General features: G+C 40.9%; 3 protein-coding genes across 3 annotated transcripts in view; 2 read left to right on the top strand and 1 right to left on the bottom strand.

Moving 5' to 3' along the window:
* Positions 1–11,125, top strand: part of LOC133960416 (leukocyte elastase inhibitor-like) — a 35,388-nt gene extending 24,263 nt beyond the window's left edge. Inside the window, exons 2-6 of the mRNA XM_062395006.1 lie at positions 8,593–8,730; positions 8,821–8,938; positions 9,030–9,172; positions 9,291–9,458; positions 10,010–11,125. Of these exons, the coding sequence (XP_062250990.1) occupies positions 8,593–8,730; positions 8,821–8,938; positions 9,030–9,172; positions 9,291–9,458; positions 10,010–10,420 (978 nt within the window). The 3' untranslated portion in view covers positions 10,421–11,125. The remainder of the gene's footprint in view (positions 1–8,592; positions 8,731–8,820; positions 8,939–9,029; positions 9,173–9,290; positions 9,459–10,009) is intronic.
* Positions 11,126–11,499: 374 nt separating this feature from the next.
* LOC133960417 (GDP-L-fucose synthase-like) lies at positions 11,500–19,483 on the top strand. The gene is made up of 10 exons (XM_062395008.1): positions 11,500–11,699; positions 14,408–14,553; positions 15,270–15,384; positions 15,525–15,653; positions 15,738–15,811; positions 17,577–17,710; positions 18,019–18,150; positions 18,233–18,312; positions 18,701–18,800; positions 18,900–19,483. The coding sequence occupies exons 2-10, from the start codon at positions 14,420–14,422 to the stop codon at positions 18,953–18,955; spliced, it is 954 nt and encodes a 317-aa protein (XP_062250992.1). The 5' UTR covers positions 11,500–11,699; positions 14,408–14,419; the 3' UTR covers positions 18,956–19,483.
* A 785-nt stretch (positions 19,484–20,268) lies between these two features.
* Positions 20,269–23,672, bottom strand: LOC133960864 (leukocyte elastase inhibitor-like). Its single transcript, XM_062395709.1, has 7 exons — positions 23,520–23,672; positions 22,677–22,865; positions 21,782–21,919; positions 21,574–21,691; positions 21,345–21,487; positions 21,010–21,177; positions 20,269–20,723 (listed from the first exon to the last, which is right to left on the bottom strand). Exons 2-7 carry the CDS (start codon positions 22,842–22,844, stop codon positions 20,316–20,318), a joined length of 1,143 nt encoding a protein of 380 aa, XP_062251693.1. The 5' UTR covers positions 22,845–22,865; positions 23,520–23,672; the 3' UTR covers positions 20,269–20,315.
* Between the last annotated feature and the right edge of the window lie 1,546 nt (positions 23,673–25,218).

Below are 25,218 nucleotides of genomic sequence, written 5' to 3'. Positions count from 1 at the left end.
CCACGAATCATGATCGGCCGCCATCTTAGATGTGACGTGACTTCGTCATCGCCACGCCCCCCTTCTTTTTCTCTCTCTCTCTCTCTCTCGCTCTCTCACACACACACACACAGACACAGAGACACATTGATAGACACAGACAGATACACACACACAGATACACATAGATGAATACATGTGTTTTCTAAATTGTGATAAGCGGCTGCTGTTGTTATCTTTGAAATATGGGAGTTTGTTAAAATGATGAATCATTAAATAACACTAACTGTATTTCACATGCACACACATAGACACACACACACAGAGAGACACTTTGACACAGACACACACGCATACCATGACAGACATACATAGGTAGACCGCCGGTTTTACATGTACTTTCTGAATTGTGATAAGTGCTGCTGCTGTGTTTATCTTTGAAATATCGGAGTTTGTTAATATGATGAAACATTAAATAACACTAACTTTATTTCCCCTTTTTAATAAATGCTTTTGTAATTAAAGTATCTGTAGTCTGTGATTATTTGTGCATATGTATGTGATTGCAGCTGGATTATGATTGCCTGTGCTCGAACTTAGAAGCCTTCACTGTTAATTAAATAATTATTAATATTAAATATTGAGATTATTGATTTGACATTTATCATTATGAGACTGATATTTAAAGATTGAATTGTTGGTCCCTGTAACCAGGGTGGTGCCCCGCGACAATAAGCAATGATTACAGATTTGTATTATTCTTAATTGATAATTTTATTGTTTTCATTAATTATTTTAACTATTATTAATGGATAACCGTATCATTTCTAATTAAATGTGTTACTGTTCTTAATTAATAGCTTTATCATTTTTGATTATTTTTAATAAATAATTGTTAATTTAATAATCATATTTCATGATTATTAATAATAAGCCAACGTCAATTCTACTCCTACTATTGCACAACAGGAGAATCTAATGGAACACACTATTGAGCATTATGGGAAATGTAAGAACTTGAGTTTTAATGGTTTGTCCCATACTAGAGACTAAAAGTCACAATATTTCAGCCTCTGTTACTTCGACTTCTTTTCAGATTTTTTACATTCATTCTTTGGGGGTTTTGTTTGGTTTTGATTAAGTTCTCGTCTGTTTCAGCAACAGAAATCTAAGACACTGAGAAACATTTATTCAGGAACATTTAAAGAAACTATCTGACCTGCATCTGATCGTCCAAATACCACAAATGACCAGTAAAATAGTTTCTATTTATTTTTTGATTAACCCTTTTTTATTAAAATATTAATGATTGGAACAAAATCATGTCTGTTACATTTAAAGACTAATCACTTGTTTTTCTTTACTCCCAGAATCAGTAACTTCTTTTAAATCACATTTTGACATGTGATGTCATCTTTTATTCTTACATATTTCTCATAATAATTTTTTGCTCTGTGCAATGTTGTCTCCTTTTTATTGATTCGTCTTACATGTATTGGTTGTTGTGGCTTTTACATGATGAAATCTTCTTATTGCACATTGTATATCAAATATAGTGATTTCAGAACTTACTTTGTCATTATTTTAATATACAAAGTCATTGTTTTGAGAAATGGTTTTGAACTAGCATTATTTATTTAAGAATTTAAGTCAATGTTGGTTTGTAACAAGTCAATATTTGGAGAAACTACATAATTATATTTGATTAGTAAATAATTTCTTGTCAGTTCTTTGGAAATCAAGATAAGCAACACCTCTGACACGCCCCAATGTGTTCATTGGAAAAACTGTGGTTCACCATGAAAAATTTCTCCCATAGTCCTCAGATGTTCTGTCACGGAAGGGTGTGGAGGTGGAGGTGGAGGTGGAGGTGTGCTCTCCCTGCCTCCGGCTCTCCATGTGTGCACCAGAACAGAGCCAGAAAAACGAATACAGTTTGAATGATAGAAATATATATATTAGTTTTGGATGGTTTGGAGTTGACCTGAGGCTGCTGGCTGTCTCTGTGTCCCGCTGTGTGTTTCTCAGGAGGGGCTGAAGGTGATGTGCACCATGGATGACCACATCGTCCACAGACTGAACACCACCGTGCCCACAGTTTCATTCTCAGGCAAAGTTGATGCCACACAAACATGCAAACAACTGTATGAATGTGTGAGTGTGACGACCGAGACTGAAATATAAACCTCCAAAGTGTCCCTTATAGAGTTTCCTCCACAATGCATCTCTTGTCCTCCGTGTGTCAAACAGGTGATGGAAACCCATCTCAGCAGAGACCAAGCTATCAAGGCCTGTACAGCCAAAACATCTGCGGTGATGGGACCGCTGGGTGACGACCTGGAAGTCATCAAACAACTCAGGAAGGAGCGGACCAAAGTATGTCCTGTCTTTTATATAAAAAAACATATTATATATATTATATATATATTCTGACATTAAGGGTTTACAGCGCTTTGCCTTCACCGCCGGCAGTTGAGTCAGGACTGATAAGAACCAATCAGGAAGTGAATGTTGATGACTGGGTCATTGTCTTCAATTGTCTGCGTCTTTGTCGTCCACACTACAACAGTTTTCAAACTGAAACGGGGGTCGGGGCATTTCCAAACTTCATCATTTAGGTGAGCAAAAACTTGGGAGTAGTGTAAAGTAGTCACAGTGAAGCATTTTGTATAACTGTTGTGTGGATGTAGCCTGAGACGTCCACCTTGTGACATTGTTTATTAGTAGTGGTTTAAAGTAGTTGCAACAAAAACAGTGATAAAGTCTGTTTTACCAAATGAAGGTTTGGCCTTTTAAACAAAGTGATGAAAAGGAGAGACTAATGGAACACACTATTGAGCATTATGGGAAAATGTAAGATCTTGTGTTTTAATGGTTTGTCCCATACTAGAGACTAAAAGTCACAATATTTCAGCCTCTGTTGCTTCGACTTCTTTTCAGTTTTTTTACATTCACTCTTTGGGGGTTTTGTTTGGTTTTGATTAAGTTCTCGTCTGTTTCAGCAACAGAAATCTAAGACACTGAGAAACATTTATTCAGGAACATTTAAAGAAACTATCTGACCTGCATCTGCTCGTCCAAATACCACAAATGACCAGTAAAATAGTTTCTATTTATTTTTTGATGAACCCTTTTTAAAATATTAATGATTGGAACAAAATCATGTCTGTTACATTTAAAGACTAACCACTTGTTTTTATTTACTCCCAGAATCAGTAACTTCTTTTAAATCACATTTTGACATGTGATGTCATCTTTTTATTCTTACATATTTCTCATAATAATTTTTTGCTCTTGTGCAATGTTGACTCCTTTGTATTGATTCTTCTTATTTGTATTTGTTGTTGTGGCTTTTAAGTTACGATATCTTCTTATTTAACATTGTATATCACATATAATGATTTCAGAACTTGCTTTGTCATTATTTTAATATACAAAGTCATTGTTTTGAGAAATGGCTTTGAACTAGCATTATTTATTTAAGAAATTAACTAATTATTGGTTTGTAACAAGTCATTATTTGGAGATACTACATCATTATATTTGATTAGTAAATCATTTCTTATCAGTTCCATGGAAATCAAGATGAAGCAACACCTCTGACACACCCACATGTGTTCATGGGAAAAACGGTTTTCAACCATATAAAAATCATCCCATTGTGCACAGATGTTCTGTCACGAAATGGTGGGGAGGTGGAGGTGGAGGTGGAGGTGTGCTCTCCCTGCCTCCGGCTCTGCTTGTGTGCACTAGAACAGAGCCACAACACAAGTACAGTTTGAATCATAAAAACATATATATTAGTTTTGGATGGTTTGGAGTTGACCTGAAGCTGCTGGCTGTCTCTGTGTCCCGCTGTGTGTTTCTCAGGAGGGGCTGAAGGTGATGTGCACCATGGATGACCACATCGTCCACAGACTGAACACCACCGTGCCCACAGTTTCATTCTCAGGCAAAGTTGATGCCACACAAACATGCAAACAACTGTATGAATGTGTGAGTGTGACGACCGAGACTGAAATATAAACCTCCAAAGTGTCCCTTCTAGAGTTTCCTCCACAATGCATCTCTTGTCCTCCGTGCGTCACACAGGTGATGGAGGCCCATCTGAGCAGAGACCAAGCTATCAAGGCCTGTACAGCCAAACATCTGCAGTGATGGGACCGCTGGGTGAGGACCTGGCAGTCATCAAACAACTCAGGAAGGAGCGGACCAAAGTATGTCCTGTCTTTTATATAAAAAACACCTGAAAGCTGTAAGATGTGTTTTTTCAGAACGACAAGGTGGAACTATGTTCTGACATTAAGTGTTTACAGCGCTTTGCCTTCACCGACAGTAGTTGAGTCAGGACTGATAAGAACCAATCAGGAAGTGAATGTTGATGACTGGGTCATTGTCTTCAATTGTCTGCGTCTTTGTCGTCCACACTACAACAGTTTTCAAACTGAAACGGGGGTCGGGGCATTTCCACACTTCACCATTTAGGTGAGCAAAAACTTGGTAGAAGTGTAAAGTAGTCACAGTGAAGCATTTTGTATAACTGTTGTGTGGATGTAGCCTGAGACGTCCACCTTGTGACATTGTTTATTAGTAGTGGTTTAAAGTAGTTGCAACAAAAACAGTGAAAAAGTCTGTTTTACCAAATGAAGGTTTGGACTTTTAAACAAAGTGATGAAAAGGAGAGACTAATGGAACACACTATTGAGCATTATGGGAAAATGTAAGAACTTGTGTTTTAATGGTTTGTCCCATACTAGAGACTAAAAGTCACAATATTTCAGCCTCTGTTGCTTCGACTTCTTTTCAGTTTTTTTACATTCACTCTTTGGGGGTTTTGTTTGGTTTTGATTAAGTTCTCGTCTGTTTCAGCAACAGAAATCTAAGACACTGAGAAACATTTATTCAGGAGAATTTAAAGAAACTATCTGACCTGCATCTGCTCTTCCAAATACCGCAAATGATCAGTAAAATAGTTTCTATTTATTTTTTGATGAACCCTTTTTTATTAAAATATTAATGATTGGAACAGAATCATCTCTGTACAATTTAAAGACTAATTTCTTTTCACCCAGATTCAGTAACTTCTTTTAAATCACATTTTGACATGTTGTGATATTCTTACATATTGCTAATTATAATTTTTTGCTCTTGTGCAATGTTGTCTCCCTTTTATTGATTCTTATTAATTTGTTGTTATGGCTTTTACGTGATGACATTCTTATTGCACATTGTGTATCAAATATAATGATTTCATAACTTTGTATAATATAATGCTGTTACAAAGGTCAATAGGCACAAGTTGGATGTGACCTCACAAATGCATTTTTTTCCTTGTGACCACACCCACTTGTGATCCACTGTGCAGTGGGGTATAAATAACCACTAGATGGTAGTGCAAGCATGATTATCAGTTGCTAATGAATAAATTCCAACTTTTCAGTAGCCCACCCAAGAGTTGGATGTCAAATAGCTATTATCTTTATCTCCACTAAACCTCTCACATCATAATATTCAACACTTAACATCTATATTTATATCATGGTCACTTAAAATGGTTACATTGCAATATTCATATTTCCAGTATGCTATCTTGTAGTATTATTTATATTATGGTCACTTACTTTTTAATTATTTTTAATTATTTTCTGTATCATGGTCACTACTGTTGCATATTTCTGTTTTCATTACAATAACACTTAACATCATTCCACTTTATCCCCAGCACCTGTTTTTGTACAGTGTCTGTTTTTGCAGGTTGTTTGTTTCATACTCTTATTATGTGTAGTTTTAGAAGTGTACATATTGTGATCTTTCTTTTTTTTTTTTTACAGTGCTTCGACACTGTTACTTTAATTCTGTTTTTCTATTACTGCTGTAACAAGTGAATTTCCCCATTGTATGGATAAATAAAGAAATCTAATCTAATCTGGTTGTAGAGAAATTATTTGAACATTAAACTTTTTTTAATCTGTATTTACCCAAGAAAATAAATTATGCGCAGACAGACTGAACACATGGTTGTGTGACGCTTTGACCTATATCTCCTGGTTGCATTTAACTTTTGTGTAGTAGGATTTCATAACTGTGTATAAGTTCACAGAAGATTTGGAATTCATGTACAAGTAAGGCTGCACTGTTTAGTGGCATCATCTTCCTCCTTCTTTGAAGAGACACAAGTTCTTGCAAAGCTCTCGTAGCATCGATGTGTCACCAACTGTTCTTTAGCTCTGCCAGTTTTAAATCCTCTGAGGTATTCGTTAGATAAACCTGTCACCATCATATCTATTTTGTCTCTGCCTCTGTAAATATGTACTGTACTAGGTGCAATACCCTCGCCGAGGCAACATATATCATATTGTAGGTGTTTAATTATCCGCAGCTTGTGTGTGTCTGTGTTGTGTGTTATGATTATTTTGCTTTTTTGCATATAAATGTCATGGTGCTGTTGTGCAATGACACTAAAGACATTGTGTTCTACTAATGTACAACCACAACCACATCAAGAATAAAAATAACTGCTTGCCTGTCAATAATTTGTAAAATGACATTTTACCCACATGAATTTTACATTGAGTAGGGTTGGACCAGATATGATTGTACAGAAACATATGTTGTTATTCAATTTCAAGCAAAAGCAGCATCAATCTATATTGTTAGGACCCTGCCTAGGGGAAAATACAATCGCAACATGGTACAAGAGTTCCCCCCCCCTCCTTGCCACGCTCCCAAGAACCAGCAACAACAATTAACAGCCCGTTTGTGTTTATTGACAATTTTGCTTCAGGGTGGGCTTACAGCAAAACAATAAACAGAAAACAACCCTAAGGCGAAACAACCTAAGCTTCCCTCCTCAAAATTAAGGAAAACAAAAGACGAAAAAACAAAATCGTACTGACCTAACTCCTCACCAACAAAAACAGGAGAAAACATGGTTTGAACAGAAATGCTACCCACCCCTATCAAGAACGGGCTGTTACAAAAGAACAATTTACAGAGTGCTGCATAAGGTGAGTCCGGCTGGAGGTCTGGCTGGCAGTGGCAGGAGGAGAGAGATCGCAGGAGCTGTTGGAACCGTCCTCTTGTCCTTACAAGCACATCCACCCACTCATCCACTCGAAGAGACACACCTGAAACACATCACACGATCATCACAGCAGAGAGGCAGAGAGAAAGAGAGGCAGAGAGAGAGAGAGAGAGGCAGAGTAATAATAATAATAATAATACTTACATGGATTAATTTTTACAAACATGTTTAAATAAACTGTATGTCTGAGATTAGTTTCGTCATTTGCAGGTGATTTTTTTTAAATCATGATCAATTCTCCCAAACGTTGTTACCATTGAAAATGTCATGTTCTGTCAGTTTAATTTGTGTATTTCTGCCTCTGTATTTTCTGTTTCCTGTTTTATTTTGTAGTCTATGTTCCTTGTGGGTTGTTTCTGTCTTCACTTTCTGTCTTGGTGATTGTCTTTCTAACTCCTCATGTGTTGCTCCTGTGGCCAATTACCCCTGCCTTCCCTGTGTGTATTTAAACATCTGCGGTCCCATCACCTCAGATGTTTGGCTGTACAGGCCTTGATAACTTGGTCTCTGCTCAGATGGGCCTCCATCACCTGTGTGACGCACGGAGGACTAAAGATGCATTGTGGACATTGTGGAATCTGGTCGGTTTCGGGGGTCTTGGCACATTTGTTCTGCAAAAAATTTAAATACAATCAAGCAGCGATCAGTTGCATTTCTGTTCAGATTTGAAAATATATGTCTAAAAAGCATTTTTTGTTCATTACAGGACAACTTTACATCAAGAGCCATGGGAAACAAACCCGGCAACACTCACCAAAGCTCCGACGACCATAGCGTTGACAACCATAGCGTTGACAACAGTAACTCCGGCAACAAATTCGACAACATCGGCAGCATCGGCACAATCAATGTTTCATCCCGAAGGCAACTCCAAAGCTCAAGATGCTTGATACCAGTCGAAAGCTCAACCAAAAGCTCAATCGACATCTCAAGCGATGTGCAGCTGTTCCGGACTCTGAGCCGTGCAAACCCATCGGGGAATATGTTTGTGTCTCCGCTGAGCATCAGTACAGCTCTGGCTATGGTCTACCTGGGAGCCAGAGGAGACACAGCTGATCAAATGGAAAGGTACATCACACCATGTCTCTGTTACCTGTCATTCAGAGAGTCAGAGCTGTGGGACCAGTTGGTTATGATGGAGCAGACTGAACAGTGTTTCTAAACCATCTGTTCTTCTGACTCTAGATGAATCCCTGACACAAGGTCCAGTATGTGCTGCTATTAATGACTTCTGTGTTAAAAATGTGCAGATTTTAATCTGCAGTGTCTCACTTGGGTTTCTACAGAAGAAATCTCTATGAACAGATTCTGTGAGTGAATATGTAGAATTTGCAGGTGAGAGATGAGATTCTTTCGCCTTCTGATTTTTACATTTTACAGATATTTTACAAGTGGGCTGGCAGGAAGACTTCCAGTAAATGTTCTGAGGAACTGACTCTGAGATTAGCTTCCTCACCTACAGACCCTGGACTCTTAGGTGAAATCTGAAAGCATTTAAATGTCATGTGTTAATCCAAACTTCCACACAGGCCCTGTCATTCAGTTCTGATGAAGCCGTCCACGCCAAATTCAAGAAGCTGATCGAAGACATCCACTCACCATCGGTGTCATACATTCTGAAAATAGCCAATCGTCTGTATGGGGAGCAAACCGCAATGTTCCTACCTGTAAGTTTCAAATTTTTCACTTATCACAGCAGAAATGTATACTTCTTAAAAGCTTCCTTGAAAGTATAAGATGATATGTTGTCTGTGCAGCGATTCCTGGAAGCCATGTGTGAGTACTTCCATTCCGAACTGAAGATTGTGGATTTCATCTGCGCCGCGGAGGCGAGCAGAGCGGAGATCAACACCTGGGTCGAGCAGCAGACAGAAAGTACGACTTTACACCTGAATTGAATGAAAACAGGAATACATCTTTCTATATTGTTCTGAATTCTCAGGTTACATTTACATTTACATTTCAGATAAAATAAAAGATCTCCTGAAACCGGGGACAGTCTCTGCAGGTACGAGGCTGGTTCTGGTCAATGCCATCTACTTGAAGGCAAACTGGAAGAACCTCTTTAACAAAGCAAACACCAAAGAGATGCCCTTCAAAGTCAGCCAGGTAAAAAAACGCTTATCTATGTCCCTTAGCTCCTCAAACTACAGTAGATAGTAACCTAATCCCAGTGGAATTATTATCTAGATAGACATTTTAATAGTTGTTTGTTTCTGTGTGTCAGACTGAGAGCAGATCAGTCCAGATGATGATCCAGATTGAGAAGCTGCCCTACAACTACATCCCTGAATACGGTCTGCAGATCCTTGAGCTGCCGTTTGTGGAGGAGGAGCTCAGCATGTTCATCCTGTTGCCTGAACAGTCCACAGACGGCTCCGACCCTCTGCTGAAGGTACACAGAGTTAAATCCATAGATTGTTTTCATATTGAGAAGCTCAGATAAAAGCTGCTGCTCACTCCCCGTCGAGCACCTGACAGCAGACAGACAAAGATGGAGACCAGCTGGTGGAGGAAGTTGAACATCTATGCACTAAAAAGCCAGATATTTCCCTCAGGAGTTGGTAGAGACCAAAATGGTAAAACTACTACATGTGTAGAATATTCATCTTACAACTGACCAGCCTGTGCAATGTTATTTGTCTTTAACAGACACTGTGTTTACTAAACAACTGAAGTTTAGCTAAAAGGAGGCAACAGCAACTCAGTCGATGAATGTTTTTTTTGGCGGTGGAATATACAACAAGATGGAGAATATCCCTTGTACTGCACTTATTAATGCCTACCACCAGTTGATGTTATTAGATGTTAGCCACCATCAGCAGATGTTAGGGACATAACTTATGTTGTGTACCTTAGCGTCGTCAGATGTTTCAGCCTTTTAATCACAAGACATCCTCTTCTTAGTTTTTAGAGATGTGATAAAATTAATTTGCTCTGTTCCAGCTGGAGATGGAGCTGACCCTGGAGATGCTGAATGAATGGACTGACAGGAAAAACATGGACGTCCAGTCAGACATCCATGTTCACCTGCCAAAGTTCAAGCTGGAGGAGGACTATGACCTGAAGGAGCCTCTGTCCGAGCTGGGCATGACAGACGTGTTCTGCCAGTCAAAGGCCGACCTGTCTGGAATGAACGGTGAAGCAGGACTCTTCCTGTCTACGGTGATTCACAAGGCCTTCATGGAGGTGAACGAGGAGGGCACAGAGGCGGATGGGGCCACAGCAGCCATTAGATTTGGTAGATGTATGTTGGGGGTGAAACCCTTCACAGCAGACCACCCTTTCCTCTTCTTCATCAGGCACAATCAAACCGGGGCCATCTTCTTCCTCGGCAGGTTCGCGTCTCCTCAGTAGACAGAACCAGGAGAGGAAGATATTCAAATGAAAGCTTAATCCTTTCAATCTGGGTTTTATTTTTGGTGATTTATGCTAATTAGCTTGGTTTTTTCTTCTGTTTTTGCACTGAAATTATAGAGGAAGATATTAATTAATGAAAAGGGCTTAATCCTTTAAATGTGGGCTTTATTTTCTGGGATTTAGGCTATTTAGCTTGGTTTTTACACTGAAATTATAGATGAAGATATTAATTAATAAAGCACAGTCTTGATCCAACAATGATTTGTGTGTTGCTTTTGTAAAGACAATTTCTGGGGTTTGTGTTTCACATGTTAAGAAGCAGCAGGAGATAGTCCGGGTTAGACTCGTTCTGTCCAGTATTGAATATGGTTAAAATGTTTCTAATAAGTAAGGTATTAATGTGCAGTATATTTCCTGCTGTAAAATAATTACGTAACATATAAAACAAAGATAAAGCAAAGAAAGAACAGTGATGTTTGTAATCAGAAAGTATTCATGCAGTTTATAGAAGAATTAAAAACATAAAAGCAATAGTATAAATTAGACTAAAGCCCACTTCAGAAAAGGTGGTCCAAATGTTTTTGTGCTGTTTGTTATTCACCACTGTGTCACTCTCATTGTTTTATGACCTGAAAATACATATTAAAACAAAGAAGACGACAAAACAGTCCCATGACTTCTGATCTCCTAACTGTGTCAACTCCACTTCCAATAGAATGAACTTCTCCATTTGCTCATATAGAGGATATGGAAGCAGTAGATAAACTGCCTTAACAAGCTCTTATGAACGGAAATAAATACAACTGCAAAAAATAAATCAAAAGGCAGAATTAAAAACTGAAAAGCAATAGTATAAATTGCACTAAAATTGAATTAAAGTAGTAAAATGCAAAGATCTGCTCGACTTCAAACTGACAACACAAAAAGCTGATGAAAGAATAGTGCAAAAGTATAAAAACATATGAACCATATCAAATCAGCGATAAATAAAATCAAATGACAGAACCGCCTGTCCTGATTCACTGACATTACCTCGGTGTCACCGGGCGGTGGCGGTAGTGAGACCGCTCGGGCGGTAAACCACCGCAGAAGAAGAGATGGAGGGAGGCAGGTCCTGATGGAGTGACGCGTGGAAGTAAAGAACTGGTGAAGAACATCTGTTTATCAACACACGGACATTCATCTCCTTCTCTACCGGTGTGTGGATCAGTCCCAGCCGACACCTGCTCCTCTTCCCCGGGGAGAATCTGCTGCTTTCACCGAGTTGACCCGGAAGGTACGTGGCCGCTCTCACGCATCCGCAGCTGGACACCGTTAGCCGACACCGCTCAGCAGTTAGCTAACGGTCCGTGTTGTGGTTTGTTGTTGTTTGTTGTTCGAATCCATCCAACAACCGCTGTGACTCCTCTCGTGCACGCGCTGCGGTTTTCTTTGATTCTTACTTGAGTTCAGTAAAGTTGGAAAGATATTCACACATTCGGACTTTCCTAAACTTAGTTCTGTAGCATAGCCAGCAGGACTCCCTGGACCTGTGACGTGATTTTGATGAGAATATATAGTGTTAAACCGAAGTTATTGAATAATATTCATAATAAATATTTCCCCAAATTATGCAAAGCCACATTTTCCACAACCAAGTACTGTAGCATAGCCAGAAGAGCTCCTTGGACCTGTGCCATTATTTTGATGAGAATATACAGTATTAAACCGAAGTTATTGAATAATATTCATATAAATATTTCCCCAAATCACTTTTTCGTTTTCTTTGATTCTTACTTGACATTACAAAACGTGCTTGGTGCTTCCCTGTTGAATGACGTGTTCCTCGGCCAAGGTAAACAAACCCAGAATGAGTGTTGAGACACCGGGTGGAATCTGCTGACCAGACCACGGGAGGAAGTGTCAACAGGCTTGAATCCTACTTCTTCATAAATGTTCTTTCTCTGTTTGTGTCGCTTCTGCACTGGTTGCATTAACGCAAAAATAAAAGGGTGCGTACCAGGAGGTGGATTCAACATGTCCAGGATATCCTTTCCTTATCCGGCTTGACTCAACCCTACATATGTGCGTCCTGTTTATACAAGGTTAACACCGACCAGGTGTAACAGGCAAAAGGGAAGAAATCTAAGATCAATAGAGGTGTATGAATGTCTCGAGTCTGCTTCCTCCTCTGACCCGCGCTTGACTTGACTTGTCCCCACTGAATTTATGTTTGTTGAAGAATAAATACAATGATATTACATGTGTTTTCTTCAGCTACTGCAGAGATGAATATCAGCTGTCTCTGGACAGTCCCGACCAAAAGACAAGAGAGGGCAAATAAGGACTTTGGTTGGTCTGTAATTCAACTCTATAAGAGATCAGGAGTCTAAGGACGGCTTTGTGTTGCGGTGCAGCTGCTTCACCTGACCTCAGCTTATACCTACACTCCCATACCTGTGATAAAAGAATGTGGCAGTGGATTTGGAAAAGGAGGCAGTTCTTTTGGAAACAAGCCAATGACCTTTTCACTGTAGCTTTGTTCTTTCATATGGAAAAGCTGTGTGCTATTATGCACCAGGAAGAAAATTATGGGTTTGTGTATTACAGGTGAAGCCGATCAAGTATAATATGAGAACTACTCACCAATGGAAAACATACAACTGAAAACTTAGACGTGTTGGAGACTATGAAGTTGGATTTGTTAAAAATTTAAATGTTTCTAGAAGTTTGTCATCAAAGCAAGAAAGTTTTTTTGGATACCACTGTATGAAAAACACAGGGGGACTGTTTGTGCTGATCAAACAGGTTCTACAGGTTTATATACAATTCCTGAAGCTTTGGGCCACTGTTGACTGTGTGTGTGTGTGTGTGTGTGTGTGTGTGTGTGTGTGTGTGTGTGTGTGTGTGTGTGTGTGTGTGTGTGTGTGTGTGTGTGTGTGTGTGTGTGTGTGTGTGTGTGTGTGTGTGTGTGTGTGTGTGTGTGTGTGTGTGTGTGTGTGTGTGTGTCTCTCTGTGTGTGTGTGTGTGTCTCTCTGTGTGTGTGTGTGTGTCTCTCTGTGTGTGTGTGTCTCTCTGTGTGTGTGTGTCTCTGTGTGTGACAGACGGACAATATTTAATGGCTTCTCCCTTGGCCCATGTCCCATCCTTCCATTTAGCTGTGTTGAAATCATAGTTGTTTTTAACAGACAGGATGGAGGTAATAAAAGTGATCATTGTGTATCTGTAAGGAGACAATAAAATAGACAGAATGACCCTACACACCAGAACATGAAAAGAAGGGGGGGGGTAAGGGAGGTGATAAGTTGGACACACCTGTGTGCGTGAAAAAGGAATGAGAGTAACTGAAGGAAGGAGATCCTTGTAGTCTGTGCTGAAAATTAGACCTGGTGAGGCTTCTGAAATGAAGAGATCTGACCATTATGGTCATAATGGTCCACAGGCGTGTGCTTTAATGCAGATTTTCTAAAGGGCTGATGTGTGTGTTTGTGTGTCAATAAATGTGAGTGTGTGAACCGAGTGAAAAGTAAAATCCCAGGAGATAAGACAAAGAACAAGATCCTCGTGGAGGAGGCGAGCACAGTTAGTTAATTTGTGGCAGGTCAGCAGAGGTCATCTTTGCAGTTACTCAAGCAGAAATGGTCATACATGAAAAGAGATATGTATAAAGTAGTTTAGTGGTAAATTTTCCATCAGAAAAGATAGACCACTTTGTGTGTTAAAAGAGGAAGAAAATTGACAAAGATTAAAGTGATTAGAGAGAGTTGATCCAAGAACCAGCTGGTTTCTCACAGTCCTTGTGGAAATTGGTGCGTAATCTTCTCTGTCCCTGTTACTTTGGATTTGAGTATTATTATTGAATAATAATTGATTTACTGAATTAATTGTTTGTGATTACTTTTCCTTTAATACCTTTTTGTAACCTGGGTAATCCGGGTTAGCTCTCTGACTACTGTGTCTCGTCTTGTATGTCACTAAAGGTTTCTTTGTTCCATTTGTGTCCAGGTGAATCGCGCCATGTCAATGAAGGTTTTGGTGACTGGGGGGTCTGGCCTGGTGGGCAGGGCCATACAGCATGTGGTCAAAGAGGAGCGAGGAGACAAGGAGGGGGAAGAATGGATATTCCTCTCGTCCAAAGATGCCAACCTTATGTGAGACTCGTGCCTCTGTGCCACACCTTACTGTACCTTACCTCACCTCACCTTACTGTACCTCACCTCATCTTACTGTGCCTCACCTCATCTTACTGTGCATCACCTCATCTTACTGTACCTCAACTTACTGTACCTCACCTCATCTTACTGTACCTTACCTCACCTTACTGTACCTCACCTCATCTTACTGTACCTCAACTTACTGTACCTCACCTTACTGTGCCTCACCTCATCTTACTGTGCCTCACCTCATCTTACTGTACCTCACCTCATCTTACTGTACCTCACCTCATCTTACTGTACCTCACCTCATCTTACTGTACCTCATCTCATCTTACTGTGCCTCACCTCACCTTACTGTACCTTATCTTACTGTGCCTCACCTCATCTTACTGTACCACACCTCATCTTACTGTACCTCAACTTACTGTGCCTCACCTCATCTTACTGTGCCTCACCTCATCTTACTGTACCACACCTCATCTTACTGTACCTCAACTTACTGTGCCTCACCTCATCTTACTGTACCTCACCTCATCTTACTGTGCCTCACCTCACCTTACTGTACCTCATCTTACTGTGCCTCACCTCACCTTACTGTACCTCATCTTACTGTGCCTCACCTCATCTTACTGTACCTCACCTAATCTTACTGTACCTCACCTAACCTCATCTTACTGTACCTCACCTGAACATTACTTAACTCTACTCAGGAACATTGAAGAGACACGGGCGGTGTTCGAGAAGCATCGGCCAACCCATGTCATCCACCTGGCTGCTCTGGTTGGAGGTCTTTACAAGAACATGAACTCCAACCTGGACTTTTGGGTATGAGGGAGTTCCTCTTCTGCTTTCACCACTCATAAATTCTCTGTGTTACCGAAGACATGTTGGTGGTAAATATGTGATATGGTTATCCAGTAATCAGTCACTTTCAGATTTGACACTGATATGTCTGCTCTCTCTAGAGGATCAACATCCACATCAATGACAACGTGCTGCTTGTAGCCCATGAACTGGGTGTTGTGAAGGTGGTGTCCTGCCTATCCACCTGCATCTTTCCAGATAAGACCACCTATCCTATCGATGAGACCATGGTAAGAGGCTGTTGGAGTCAGACTGCACCCTACCTTTGTGTTTTGAACATGCTCACTAACCTTTCTTTGTTTTCTTTGTACCAGATCCATAATGGTCCACCTCATGAGTCCAACTTTGGTTACTCCTATGCAAAGAGAATGCTTGATATTCACAACAGGTACGTGAACTCTGGTGACAGCATCATGTTTTCGGGTTATCCGTCCATCCCTTTGTTAGAAACACAATATCTCAAAAAAAGCTTTGACGGAATTTCTTTGGTCAAATGTTGTGCTCAAGGATGAATCAATGGTATCTTGGGGTCAAAGGTCAAGGTCACTGTGACCTCGCAAAACGCATTTGTGGAATTATGAACACAATTTATCAGTATCATCTAGGTTCTGGGCAGTGTGCTTCTCTGTGTGGATGTTCTCCTCTGTGCCTGTTTTCTCCACATACTCTTTATTCCAAAGACACAATGCAAGTTGTGTAGCCGGAGACTGAAAAATGCCTGTAGGTGTGAATGGTTGTTTGTCTTATGGTATATCCTACACAGCGGAGATGTCGATGTTGTTGTTGAAGTTGATGATGATGAAGGTATCTCGGCGACCTCGTTCTTGTTTGAATAATATGTTTATTACACAGACGTTACTGGTCATCGGGCAGCATGGTAGACAGCACAAGCAAGATAGTGAAAGTCTAACGTGCAGGGGTCGAACACACAATATATATAGAGAGATTGGTTCCACCCATGTCTTGAGGTAAAATAACATAGCGTCTTCTGCCTGAATAAGGAAATGTTTCGTACATAAAGATGAAGGCAGATGTAGCCTATTACTTAAAGGACCCATCGTATGCCCATTTCACAACAGTTGATATGGCTTCTTGGGGTATTAATGAAATTTCTGTAACATTATTTGGTCAAAAGGATCATTTAAAACAGCACATACCTGCTGCTTGCCCGGGGCGACACACACACATACACACAAGCTATGACTCAGAGAGCATTGTTCCTCCACTCCGGACCCGAAATGCGATCTCTCCCCCCTACTCCCAGTCCGATGCTTCCAGGGTGGGGTTCCACATGCAATACTGCTGTAAATACGTTCACAAACAGCCATTCCAGAAAGTGCTGCTACTTGTAAACAAACTCCGACACGTCCTCGGAACCAACACTGACATGTCCACCAGAGGCGAGCCGCTGACATGGAGCTAGCGAGTCCGAGCTGAGGAGGGGGCTTTGGCTCGTAACTTACCCCGACCGCAGGCTCTGCTTCTCGGCCAGATTTCTGCCTCTCACCCCGCTCCCCAGCTGGTTAGCGCCCCCCCTCAGCTAGCTTCCCAGCTAACACCCGCCGCCTCATGCTGAAGAGGGTGCTGTGGCTCGTGACTTAACCATGGCTATGCCATGTAGACTGACTGTGACGTCAATTCTGGTCGTAATCCCATTCGACGCAGTCTACCCTATAGTTTCTGACATAGAGGAACCGCAACTAATTAAGGGAGTTGTTTTTTTTCCAGAGTTTTTGGGACGGTAGACATGCCAGATACGCAAATTAACGTGTAGAGGCACTACAAAAGTGGATTTTTCATAATATGTCCCCTTTAAAGAAGATTCCTTCTTTACCCATCCATTAGCAGGTCAGAGATTATTCCAAAAAGAAACATATTGAATTGTATTTAAAATGTCTGACAGTAAGGCTCCATAAATGTCATTCTGGTTTATAACCATGTTAAAATGATTTTCCGACAGTCTCTTTGTCTTGTTTGTCTTCAGACCTGGTATCTCCAACCCCCCCCCCCCCCTCTATGCAAATAAGCATGCAAATGATTTGTTTGTTTTGTCCACCGAGAGATGATGTTTTCATAAGATCTGATTATAGAAATGTTTCCATGATGTGGTCCATTAAAGGAAAAAGTGGGCTGAATGTGTGCATGTCTTCCAGGGCATATTTCAAGGACCACGGACGCGCCTACACCGCCGTGATCCCCACAAATGTGTTTGGTCCTCACGACAACTTCAACATGGAAGACGGTCACGTGCTGCCAGGTCTCATCCACAAAGCATACCTTGCTAAAAGTAAGTCACAGTCTCATGCACATAGACTGTTTATAAAGACTGACAACAAAGAATAGAATGGACTCTCTTCCTCTGTTTTTAAAAATGTCTCTTGAATAAATATTAAACATTTGGCACAGGATATATAACAAGCTTGTGAGCTTTAAGTTTTGTATGTTACAATGCTGAGCATCATGTTTATTTAGTATGGTTGCATTTTTTTCCCCATTTTATTGTTAACATTGTGTTTATCTGGTGCATCCCTATAGGCAGGTATAAAGAATAGTCTGTAGATTCACTTAACTCTTACGTCTTGTTTTGCTCATTAGATGAGGGTCAACCCTTCGTGGTCTGGGGCTCTGGCAAACCCAGAAGACAGTTCATCTACTCTTTGGACTTGGCTCGTCTCTTCCTGTGGGTCCTGTGCGATTACCCAGAGTTCGACCCAATCATCCTCTCTGGTAAGTCGTCACACAGGACACGTTGGAAGATGCTGATGTTGAAGCTGTGAAGTTTAGTCACTGTTGTGTATGTCGGTCACAGTTGGAGAGGAAGACGAAGTTTCCATCAAGGAAGCAGCAGATGAAGTCATCCAGGCGATGGGCTTTGAAGGAGAAGTTCAAGTATCCTTTAAATCACAAGTTCACCCAAAGCTGTTCAACCTGAATCTGTTGTTTTTACATTAGTCTGGACTCTGGACTGATTTGTGGCTGAACTGCCGCTGTAACAGATCCACCAAAATCTGTTTAGAATCCTTCATGTTTCAAATCTTCCTGCTGAATATTGGAGATAAACTCTGGTTTTTAAGAACTTCTGCATCTTTTAAACTGATTCACAGTTCAGCTTCACTCTGCAACTTGCTGGAGCTGATTGTGACAGTTGAAGCTGTGACTCTGTCAATGAAAATGTTTGACACTGTTAACGTATGACATTTGTATAAAATTGACTTTGATATAAGACACATAAGATGTATCCAGTTTCAATCCTGTTTCCTTAACCTTGATGTGATAGTATGACACCAGTAAATCCGACGGCCAGTTCAAAAAGACTGCCAGCAATGCAAAGCTGAAGCGCTACCAGCCAGACTTCAAATTCACGCCCTTCAAACAAGGTGGGAGCAGTTCCTCAAATGGTTTTGTTTGTTTGTTGGTACATGCTGCTTGATTGTCATCTGTTCTTTGTCTCCTCTCATTCATCTTGTCACTTACAGCCATAAAGGAAACCTGCGATTGGTTCGTTGCCAATTACGACACCGCCCGCAAGTGAGAAAGGTCTTCTGTCCTCCACTGACGGGGAAGAGAAGAGGAAGAAGAGAGGAGGAAGAGGCCGGAAGAAGAACAAGGTGGTGGATGTTCAGTCAGTTGAATTCTGTGACTCTGCACACTTCCAAGATGTGGAAATGCGTTGAATCCGAAGCAAGAGTCAGGATCCTTAACAAGTGACTTGAGCCTCATCTTTTAATCGTATGAGGTTGATTCTCAGAGGGATGTGTTTCAACGGTTCTAGAAATCTGGTCTTTTTTTATTGTAGGCTTTGTACGTACAAACACCTTTAACACGGATCCTTCACACTCTTCTATATATAGATGAGGTCTTTGGATTGAGTAACTAGTCTTTAGTAAATGTCTGCACCACAGTACTGGGTAACGTTACACATTCTACTACCAGTGTGTAGCATTTTATCGGGAAGTGGTTTGGGATTTAGAATTTTGTTTAAATATTTGTATAGGCTGCAGTGATTTATATTTTTCAATGTTTGGACTGAGGAAAATAAATTGATACCAATGATCAAGCCTTCAAGTGTCCGTCGTGAATGTTAAGAGCTCCATGACATTGAGCGGTTGTGGCTTAGGAGGTAGAGCGGGTCGTACACTAGCCAGATTATTCTCAATCATCCCCTCTAATGCAGTTATGAATTAATCCCTTATTTTCCATTGGAATTATTCAAATGTAGCCTATTACTTGATAGCTTTTTCCCTATCGCTTGTTTTTAAGGCACAACAGCCTTCTCTCTCGTGGAAAGAGCTGAACCACACATTTCACATGTGGCTGAGCTGAGGCTAGAAGTCTGAGCCGGTCTCACTACCGCCACCGCCCGGTGACACTGAGGTAGTGTCAGTGAATCAGGCGAGGCGGTTCTATGTCATTTGATTTTATTTATCGCTGATTTGATATGGTTAATATGTTTTTATACTCTTACATTTTAATTTTATCAGCTTTTTGTTTTGGCAGTTTGAAGTCGAGCAGATCTTTGCATTTTACTACTTTAATTCAATTTTAGTGCAATTTATACTATTGCTTTTCAGTTTTTAATTCTGCTATACACTGCATGAATACTTTCTGGATTACAAACTAAGTTGGTACACTTCGTCCTCATTATTCTTTCTTTGGTTTATATCTTAGGTAATTCTGTCACAGCAGGAAATATACTGCATATTAATCTCTTACTTATTAGAACCATTTTAATCATATATGAAAATATATGACCCCGACGATCTCCTGCTGCTTCTTCACATGTCAAACACAAACTCAAGAAATTGTCAAGTCGTGAGAATAAATCCAAGAAAGTGAAGCCAAGAATTAAAGGATTAAGCTTTTATTTGAATATCTTCCTTTCCTGGTTCTGTCTACTGAGGAGACGAGAACCTGCCGAGGAAGAGGATGGACTTGGTTTTATTGTGCCTGATGAAGAAGAGGAAGGGGTGGTCTGCTGTGAAGTGTTCCTCCCTCAACATACAGAAACTTATCATGCCTGCTGTGGCCGCCGCCGCCTCTGTGCCCTCCTCGTTCACCTCCACGAAGGCCTTGTGTACCACCGTAGACAGGAAGAGTCCTCCTTCACCGGTCATGCCAGACAGGTCGGCCTTCGACGCGCAGAACACGTCCGTCATGCCCAGCTCGGACAGAGGCTCCTTCAGCTGGTAGTCCTCCTCCAGCTTGAACTTTGGCAGGTGAACGAGGATCTCTGACTGGACGTCCATGTTTTCCCTGTCGGTCCATTCATTCAGCCTCTCCAGCGTCAGCTCCTTCTCCAGCTGGAACAGAGCAAATACATTTTTTATCACATCTCTAAAAACTAAGAGGAGTCTTGTGATTAAAAGGCTGAAACATGTGATGACACAACAGAAGTTATGTCCCTAACATCTGCTGGTGGTCACTAACATCCGATAACACCAACTGATGGTAGGCATTAATAAGTGAAGTACAAGGGATATTCTCCATCTTGTTGTATATTCCACCAACTAAAAAAACATGAATCGACTGAGTTGCTGTTGCCTCCTTTTAGCTAAAATATCAAAATATTGTTTTGACTCTGTGTACCTTCAGCAGAGGGTCGGAGCCGTCTGTGGACTGTTCAGGCAACAGGATGAACATGCTGAGCTCCTCCTCCACATACGGCAGCTCCAGGATCTGCAGAGCGTGGTCAGGGATGTAGTTGTAGGGCAGCTTCTTCATCTGGAACATCATCTGGACTGGTTTGCTCTCAGTCTGACACACAGAAACACAAACAACTATTAAAATGTATATCTAGCTCATAATTCCATTGTGATTAAGTTACTATCTACTCTAGTTTGAGGAGCTAAGTAACATAGACCGTTATAACCATAAATGAAAGTACACACAACATGCTTAACTGTGATTATCAATTTTTTTACCTTGTTGAATTTAAAGGGCATCTCTTTGGTGTTTGCTTCATCAAAGCGGTTCATCCAGTTTCCCTTAAAGTAGATGGCATTGACCAGAGCCAGCCTTGACATTGCAGTGACTGTCCCCTGCTTCAGGAGATCTTTTATTTTATCTGAAATGTAACAGAAAACCTGAGAATTCAGAACAATGTAGAAAGATTTATTCCCGTTTTCATTCAATTCAGGTGTAAAGTCGTACTTTCTGTCTGCTGCTCGACCCAGGTGTTGATCTCCTTTCTGCTCGCCTCCGCAGCCCCAATGAAATCCACAGTCTTCAGGTCGGCCTGGTAGTACTTACATGTGGCTTCCAGGAATCGCTGCAGAGAGCAGATATCATCTTATACTTTCAAGGAAGCTTTTAAGAAGTATCAATTTCTGCAAAGATAACTGTAAAGTTAAAAACTCACAGGGAGAAACTTTTCGGTTTTCTCCCCATACAGACGATTGGCTGTTTTCAGAATGTATGACGCCGATGGTGAGTTGATGTCTGCGATTAGCGTCTCGAAGTCGGCGTGGACGGCTTCACCAGAGCTGAATGACAGGGCCTGTGTGGAAGTTTGGATTGACACATGATGACACGGAAACCCGGGTGAGATGCTGCAGGTTAAAATCTGCACATTTTTAACACTGAACTCATTAATAGATGAGACGAAAACAAGATACAAGTTAGAAACTGTAAGATTTGTTCTTCTGTTCTGAAAGCAAACTGGTTTAATGAACTGAACTGAACTGTCAGATCAATGTCCTGCTGTCAGAGAGCAGCACATACTGGACCTTGTGTAAGGGGATTCATCTAGAGCAGGGGTGTCCAAACTTTTTATCCCGAGGGCCACATACCGAAAAAAATTCAAAGGTCTGGGCCACTCATGCCACCACGCCCCCCTGCCCTGGAGCGGACTGTTGACAGTGTGCCTCAATTGAATCGTTCAGGGCGGGGAGCGTGGCGGCCTTCTCAGGGACAGCTAGCAGGTCAGGGATGAGATGGGCGCCACCCAGTGTCTAAACTGAGGAGTACAATACAGTGGGCCATAGTCCATTACGTTACAATTCATTTAGCTGACGCTTTAATCCAAAGCGATTTACAATCAATGCATTCAAGGGTACAAACCCTTTTTGAGGCTGGCCAATTTAAAATGGATGGCGGGCCGCAGATGGCCCGCGGGCCTTAGTTTGAACACCCCTGATCTAGAGTCAGAAGAACAGATGGTTTAGAAACACTGTTCAGTTTGATCCATCATAACCAACTGGTCCCACAGCTCTGACTCTCTGAATGACAGGTAAAAGAGACATGGTGTGATGTACCTGGGCCATTTGAGCAGCTGTGTCTCCTCGGGCTCCCAGGTAGACCATAGCCAGAGCTGAACTGATGCTCAGCGGAGACACAAACACATTCCCCGATGGGTTTGCATGGCTCAGAGTCCGGAACAGCTCCAAGGCAAAGGCTGTGTTTGAGCTGCTGATGGCGGCCATGGCTGAGGATGTACAGTTGTCCTGTAATGACCAAAAACAATTTTTAGATTTATATATTTTAACAGAAATGCACCTGATTGGTGCTTGATTATGTTAAAAAATGTTGTGGACCAAAAAGTGCCAAGACCCCTGAGACCCAGCAGCTTGGTTGTGATTCAACTAAACTAAATGTTTTATTGTATATGGCGTCAGATCATAATTAACATTCTCTCATAGCACTTTGATGATGATACCCTGGACAGAAAGTAACAGTATTGATGACGAAGTGATGCTATTAATAAACAGTGGGTGTAAACAACGGCTTCATTTAATTCTTCATACAGTTGTAGCGTCTCATGAAATGAAATCCCACACACACAACCACACCCACAGACACACACACACACACAGTTTTCTTTCCGCATTTGTCGAACATCATGTAACTTCCGGGTCTAACTTGTGCCACAGCTTCTCTTCAGGCTCGAAATGACGCAGCGTTTAGTTGATGTGAACCGGGAACTCCACGTGAGCTTTAACCAGAATTTGACACGGAACACGAGGCGGTGTTTGAAAGTCCCCACGCGAATATACATCTGCTGATCTTTCTCTCACAGCGCGTGATGGAGGACCCCCCCCCCCCCCGACACGTACAACCAGATAATATAATACATAATAATAATTACAGACGCAAAATACCTGAGAGAAGAGAAGACGTGGAAGCAGAGGACGTGAACCTGGAGGTTGAGCCGTCAGGAGAGGAACACGTACACCAGTATATATATATGTGTGTGGGTGTGACGCGTGACTGGGCGATAAGTCACTGACTGCTGGGAACAAAACACCATTATAGTCCCAACTGCGCACCAGTGGGGGGAAAAAAACGCAAACGACAAAATTGTGAGGAAATGTTCGCACATCCTTTCATAATGTGTATTTATTTATCTATATAACTGAGAATCTTACACGGAATTTTATTGTATTTATACAACCGGTCGTTTGTTATGCTGCATTTGTGAAGCACTTTGCAACGTGTGTTTTGAAAAGTGCGCTATAAATAACGATTGTTATTACTACTAATATTACAATTTATATAGTTTGCCTTTCAAATGACAACAACGCAACAGGAGATTCCTGTATGGAGCCGGATTCTTGCCAAAACCAAAGTACAGAATGCTATGAAAGTTGTATGTGTGTAACTCATGACAAACAAGGGCATGTGTGATATGTTTCTAATCTTACAACATAAAATATTCCCTTTGATAGTCAATCTATGGTAGTTACATTTACAGTGAAATCTTAGATGTCAGTGAACTTGTTGCAGAGCAGGAATGAGGTTCCCTCTTGTCAAACACTGAAAGGTGTGTCTGTGGGATTAACTGAGATAAAGTCTTGCCCTCACCCATCAAGGAGGGTCACTGTGTAACGACTGGCAAACATGATAAACCTTTGGACCGTCTGTTACATAACTGTCCCCAGACTCCTGCTCTTCTGAAGCCCTCCCTCCCCTTTCCTGTCTCCCTCACGCCTTGAACACATCTTATATAACACCTCGTGGAACCTGAGTCACAATATGAGTTCATGAGACAGAATTTTTTGATTTCTTTGAATGTTAATAATTAAAACACTTCTCTTAAATAAGTTAGAAGTTCCCTGATTTCATGAAAGGATCAAATCTAAGAAAAAAAACACCTCATCAATAATCAATGACACTCACACATTTTGGTGGCTACAATATTTATTTACGGTTTCAAACAGGCCTATTTATTGCTTAAATTGCTTCTTTTTTTACCTCCACGAAGGAGGTTATGTTTTTACTTTGTTTGTCTCTTAGTTAGCATCTGTCTCTTGGTGTCTCTTCAAATAAATGGATGGATTCAGGCAGTTTGTTTCAGCTTCTTTTCTATATATGGCAGTAGCGGGGGTGCACATGATCGCACACAAATGTCGCTATTATGAGCATCAGATTCAGAGCGACAGGTACACGGAATAAAGAGTGAAGGAAAAGTTCTCGCATGAGACAGAGGGCGGTATTAAATAACACTTGAGGGTGTCTGCAGAGCTGCAGCTGAAACTACGAGAACTGACTGTCTGCATGGACGGTGTTGTGCAATTAAAAAAATAAATGTGACACCATTAAAGTTACCTCGGGGCACCACCCTTCAAAGGAAGGGAAAAGATAACCAACTTAATGATAAAGTCTCATGGAAGTACTAAAAACAAATTTGGAACTCTGATTAACAAATAAATTAAAAACTATAACCAAAATCAGCATTTAGATCAGGGTTTCCAAACTTCGGCCCGCGGGCCAACTGCGGCCCGCCATCCATTTTTAATTGGCCCACATCAAAGTCTAAAAATATAATAGACTTTGTATTACATTATTAGGTATTACAGG

This window comes from Platichthys flesus, chromosome 9 (genome assembly GCF_949316205.1).
Source record: "Platichthys flesus chromosome 9, fPlaFle2.1, whole genome shotgun sequence".
Lineage (NCBI taxonomy): Eukaryota > Metazoa > Chordata > Actinopteri > Pleuronectiformes > Pleuronectidae > Platichthys > Platichthys flesus.
Note: the sequence above shows the minus strand (reverse complement) of the source record. Positions and strands in the feature narration are given on the sequence as shown.